The sequence below is a fragment of the Ipomoea triloba genome, chromosome 11 (genome assembly GCF_003576645.1).
Source record: "Ipomoea triloba cultivar NCNSP0323 chromosome 11, ASM357664v1".
NCBI classification, from domain to species: domain Eukaryota; kingdom Viridiplantae; phylum Streptophyta; class Magnoliopsida; order Solanales; family Convolvulaceae; genus Ipomoea; species Ipomoea triloba.
The window spans coordinates 6,771,916-6,778,206 of NC_044926.1; the positions used below are offsets into that span (position 1 = coordinate 6,771,916).

The 6,291-nt window shown below is 31.7% G+C and overlaps 1 protein-coding gene across 1 annotated transcript; it reads right to left on the reverse strand.

Annotated features, from left to right (window-relative positions):
- Nucleotides 1-1,741: 1,741 nt before the first annotated feature.
- On the reverse strand, nt 1,742-2,380 carry LOC115997428 (dehydration-responsive element-binding protein 3-like). Its single transcript, XM_031236981.1, has one exon. It carries the CDS (start codon nt 2,361-2,363, stop codon nt 1,803-1,805), a length of 561 nt encoding a protein of 186 aa, XP_031092841.1. The 5' UTR covers nt 2,364-2,380; the 3' UTR covers nt 1,742-1,802.
- Between the last annotated feature and the right edge of the window lie 3,911 nt (nt 2,381-6,291).

The window sequence follows — 6,291 nt, forward strand, 5'->3', positions numbered from 1 at the left end:
CCCTGCCCTTTGACCTAGGTAAGTAAGTACAAGTTTATAATAAGCATCACATGCTACGAAATATCTCATTCAATTTTGGTAAATTAAGGCATGTGAAAGTGTGAATACATTTTAAAATCTTCTACTCTTTAAAGCACTTTTCTTCTATGTTTTATCAAACATCAATACCTAAAAGTTTCTCATGAATTATATCAGATATACACACTTTATTTTTTTGAGATATGATGAATCTGATCGATTTACTTTATTCAATTATATGTTTTTATAATTTATGCTATCAATGACCATACCATTAACCTAGTGGTTGATTGAGTTGTGATGTGTTGCCTTTTATGTCAAGACTTTGAACTACATCAAGAACAATATATATATATATATATATATATATATATATATATATATATGTTGAGAACCTACCATATTGTGTAAACCTGAGAAACTGTGCATATCTTTGATGTTGCATCATCCAACAACCTAGAACATGGTACACGAAAAAAGTCAACCCAGGACGTGATGCACAGTGTGTGTGCATTGTGGGATGACATGCACCGTCCACTAATCTAGATAAAGGGGCTGGATTAGTTCTCAGATTCACATGTTAATATAGGTTCTCACACGCGCGTGTGTGTGTGTGTAAAGTGGGATCTCCATTGATATGGAGTAGATCAACGACTATAAAGTAAGAGAATCTGAGAAAAACGTGATGATATTTTTGTAAATATTTTAAACATTGAGGTGTTGACAATTGTAGGATAAGACTTCAAATTTTTAATTCTTGAGTCACTGAAGCACATTTTGTGATTAACCTTCTTCATAAAATTTTCAGAATGATTAAAAATGTGCAGAAACTCTCGAGGTTGAGTTTCAACATTTTCAATATACATGTGAGTTAACTGGGGAATAGAGACATCAAAATTAAGCATGATAGGCCGGCATCGTACATAAGGATCCAAGAAAAGATGTCAGTTGTGGAATAAGAGAGGGAAACAAAAAACAAAAATATCTAACTACCACTTCCCTGGCAATATATATGACACTAGTTAAGGAGTAATCATAAAGTACGTTCAATGAGAACGACATTTTATGAATTAATTATTGTTTTGGCTTAATTAGTTGCATTACTCTATATCATTGAAATTGAATTAAAATTAAAAACCCCATTAAGTACATTGCATATTATCACTATCAGATGTGTATATACGCAGACACATATTATAGTGATTGTGATCGAAGTTAGAAAATAATTAGTAATTGGAAATTGATAAATAATGATATTTTTTCGTCTCATTTTACATATTGAATTTAGTTTATAATACTTAAATTATTTTAATTTAATTTTTTTATAATATTTAATTTAGAGTTACTATATACAGTAAAATTGATATATTTAAAAATTAAAACAAAGAAAAAAGAGTTAGTTCGACTAATAAATACGGTATAATAAATATGACAAGTGAAATAAAATTAAATAAGTAATTATTTAATAAAATGAGTAATGAGTATCTAAGTGCACAATACTTTTTGTATTGGGTAAAGTCATGTGTACTATTTGAAATTTTGGATTATATCAGATACTATTAATACTTGTTTACGAGCTGAGCAATTAGCTAGACCTATATCATGCGAAGTTATGCTTGGTTGACACACACTTCAGGAAAAATCAAAGATTTAAAATGTATGAAATGATTATGCAATTAAGTTCATATTATATTTATGCACAATGAACTTTAATGCTACAAAATAAAATAAAATGGATTATATTATTAAACCCAACATATTTTTTTTAGCAAGAATTAATCCCATTACAGAATCACACTTTCCCCTTCCCCTACTTGATGATCAACAAAATACCCACAAAATTCATCATCCAACACCCACCACTCCGTCGAGTCAACCAGCTTCAACTCGGAGCTTGACTCGAAGCTTCCGTTGAGTGTAGGAAGCTCGATTATCTCCGCCAGTTCCTCCTCCTCCTCCTGCGACGGAGAAGAAGAGGAGCACGCGCCAGAGTTGAGGTCCTCCATGGCGGCGGCTTTAGCGGCGGCGGCTTGGACGTCTCTGGGGTGGAGCGAAGCGGGGCGAGGGAGCCAGTCGGTGAGGTGCGGGAAGTTGAGTATGGCGGAGGTGCCCTTGATGCTGAGGGCGGCGACGTCGTGTGCACGCGCCGCCATTTCAGGTGTGGAGTAAGTCCCCAGCCATATTCGAGACTTCTTGCGCGGCTCCCTTATCTCCGACACCCATTTCCCCCAGCTCCGCATACGCACGCCTCTATACGTCACCCGCTCATCTCTATCTCTCTTGGGGCGTTTAGAGGAAAGTGGTCGGCGGCTAGGCTCCGAACATGGCGCCTCGGCTTCTGCCATTGATTCGGAACGGAGCAAAAGGAAAATTACCGTTGAAGAAAGAGCAACAACGGGAGGCTTCTTATATAGAAGGGGAGGGAACTTCATCAACACGCAACACTTTTTTTTTTTTTTTTTTTGATAAACTATTTTTATTGAAATATAATATTACATGTTATTCATATTTCTTATGTTAATAATAATAATAATTTTGTGCTTACACTTAATTTAAAATTATTTATTATTTATTTTTCAATTTGGAACTAGAACCTTATATAAGATTTTTATTTCAATTCGGCTTCTATAGTATTTTGTCAAATTCAAAATAAGTGGTAATTATCTCTACATAATAATACTAAATGCCACATGCAAATTAAAAATACATGCATATGTATTTATAGAGGATTTATTATGGAGATTAAACCGTATAAATGGAGTATGTGGTAGAAAATATAATTGTGATTGTGATGAATTTGAAAGAAAATAAGTATTTATATTTATTTAAAAAGGTAGAAGGCGATGGATCGAATTTGAAACTCCGGTCCGGTGGCAGGGGTCCCATCTCGTGATCATTATTACTACACTGCGTATACTATAATGTGTATAAACCAGACTGAAATTATGAAACAACCGCTATTCATTTCTCATTAATAAACATACCGCAATCTAACATCTTTGCGTTTCGCTCATTTCGTTTTTTTTTTTTTTTTTCTTGTTTTTAAGTAGTCATCACTATTCTAGGATGTGCACATGTTAAATCATGCCTTTTAATTCTAACCAGTAAAAATTCATAAGGAGACAAACCAATCTAAGTACACATAACTATTTTCGGATTATGCTTTAAATACAATCATATCCTAAAACATCTCCTAATTGTCTATCAATATTCCAATTAAAAATGTATTACACTTGTAATTACACTCAACAAATGATAAGTACTTTTTTTGGAAACCAAATGATAAGTACTTTGTGTATCATTAGGAAGTAAAACTCTTGCCACATGTCTGGTTTTATTAGAGGAAGTGAATATAAAGTGCAACTTCTCTTTTTTTTCTAAATCAATAAAAACATACCACATTAACAATGATTTTTTTTTAAAGAGTAATGTGAAAATACATGTAATATTACTCATTGCATCGTTTTGCAGCGGTGGCACAATCCGTATAAAAAATTGAAATATATCTTGGCCCAAAATGTATTTGAAATAATAAAGGGCCTAATTTGTCTAGCAAAGCCCAATTAGTTATGGGAAGCCCAAAGTCAATACAGCGTTCATCCAATATGATTTTGGCCCAAAAAGTATTAGTATGTAGTAAGTGAATTCAAGTTTTGTGTAATTATATGTAGTGTTCAAAGGTGGCTAAAGTAATGATTGTGAGGGTGAATTATGTATTTGATTGTTTTTATAATATTAAACAGCCCAAAAGAGTCATAAATACTCATAATTCTTGTCAAATTAAGCATAAATACATTGATTATTTTATCTATGATTTTAACATTTTTTAGATCGACAGTAAGTATACAATAAATTTAATAAATTTAATTATTTGTTTAAATAACTTCGGTAGTCTTTCCATGTTTTTGGTACGTTGGTAAAAAAATATTATGGTCACATGATATTTTAATTAATTTATGTTACCACTAGTTCACTATTCAATGGAAAGTAGAAAACTAGAAAACATAGGTAACTTTTTCCCAAAAAAAAAAACAAAAACAAAAAAACATAGGTAACACTATTGACCCCTTTTTAAAGGTAAACATGATTTTAAAAAATAAATAATAAATAAAAACCTGAATAAGCACACTGCCTGTTCTTAAGTTGATTTCACTTGTAGGAGCTGTAGGATCTTTGTAATAATTATTTGTAAGTCATTCTTAATAACACCGTGGGAGTGTTTGGTAAACAGTTATTAGTTGATTGTGTTAGTAGATTTGACTAGTTGATTGTAAAAAGATGTTTGGTAAATTAGCTGATAGTTGATTAACTGTAAAATGACTTTTTCCAAAAACCTTATCGAAAAAACTGATTTGAACAACTTTTTGAATTTTAGTGTTTTGAAGTAAAAAGCTATTACAAAAAGATAGTTAATCAAACATTTATATTGATTGTTTAACCAAGTCAAGTATAATAGTGGTCAAATAAGCCAAAATTGACCGATAAGCTAACTATGACCCTGTTTCGTAAATGGTTGTTAGCTGATAGTTGTTAAAAAGTATGACTAGTTGATAACATTAGTTGATTGTAGAAAAATGTTTGGTAAATTAGTTGTTAACTGATAGTTGGAGTTTTTTGCATTTTTAGTCCCACTACTATGGTGTCACTTAGTTTGAAAGTCGTAGACCAATCCTGCAAGTGACACCATAGTCGTGGGACTAAAAATGTAAAAAACTCCTGATAGTTGTTTGGTATAATTTATTTTCTCAAAAAGTTAATTGAAAAAGTTAGCTTGAGTAGCTTTTTGAATTTTAGCATTTTGGAGTTAAAAAACTTATTAATCATAACATTTATATTAAATTTTTTTAACTAAGTCAAACATCTAATAGTGGTCAAATAAATCAAAATTAGGGTTGATAAGCTAACTATTCATAAAGTAGACTCAGAACAATGCATAATTCATTTTTAGTTGTCAATATTAAATTACAGTAGAGATCCATGGACATCTATTTCAAAGGTCAATAGCAATAAATAATACCCATTATTATGGTGGCTTGCTAACACCATTAATGGTGTTAGTGCTGGGAAAAATATAAGTCAATGTTACACCACGGGGCTCAGTTACTGCGGTTGGATTCTGTTGATGGAATGATTAGGTTGTGCACTTGGATGATGATGATAATGATGATTTCATGATTTTGAAACCTCATCTCTCCATATTTAGTAATTATGTAAATTATGACTAACATCTAGTATAAAAATATGACCATTGTGCAAGCCAAAGTATGAATTGTCATCTATTTTCTACACATGTTAGGCATGTAATGTTAGTTTTTCATGATTACATTCATATATTGACACAATTTTTAGTGTCGGATTATATATATGTTGAAAGATTTTGCACTATGACTACTATCAAGTAATGTTTTTCACTCGAGTGTAATTCAAACTCGTACTTTTGTTAATTCTGGACGATGATTTTGACAAGATCAATAATGACTATCATCTCACCGCATAACCGCACGCGAACTGAATTATATGTGTGTGTGTGTGTGTGTGTGTGTGTGTGTCACGGATCATATGTGAAGGTCTTAGGTCTAAAATAGGATTAAATTTCAGTAATGCGGTGACATTATGGTAATTTAGTGTAAGTCCAATTTTTATTTCTTTGGGTGCATATTGTTCTTTCTTTGAATGCACGTTTTGTCTCTTGGCGTGCATAGTTTATCTTCTTTTACTTTATTAGCTTCTCAAAAGATGGGTGCATTATTTTCCTTCTTCGAGTGCATATTGTTCCTTCTTTTAAGTGCATAACTTAGAACTTAGGTGCATAAGTTTAGACCGTTGGGTGCATAACTTTAAAATGTTTGAATTTGCATTGTAAGGTGCATAAATTTGCATCTTGGGGTGCATAGAGTTTAGCCTACGAGTACATAAATTTTAATCGTCAGGTGCATAACTTTAAAAATACAAGTGCATAACTTTCAATATTTACGTACATAACATTGAACTTACTATGTATAACTTTGAAAACTCAAAAAAAAAAAGAAGAAGAAGATACGAGTGCATAACTCAGCGAATTGCAAAATTGCTCCTTAGATTTGAAGAATTATACTTCTAGGAAGCTGATTTTTTTTTTTTTAAATCTTCATTCTAGGCCGTTGATCTAGATTAGATTAGCAGTTCAGATCTCACCTCATTTTTCACTTGGGAGTTCCTTCGCACCTAAGCGCGATCATATATATATATATATATATATATATATATATATATATATATATATATATATATATA

Coding starts and splice junctions, on each gene's coding strand:
- LOC115997428 (XM_031236981.1), bottom strand. CDS start 2,363: ATGGCAGAAGCCGAGGCGCCATGTTCGGAGCCTAGCCGCCGACCACTT.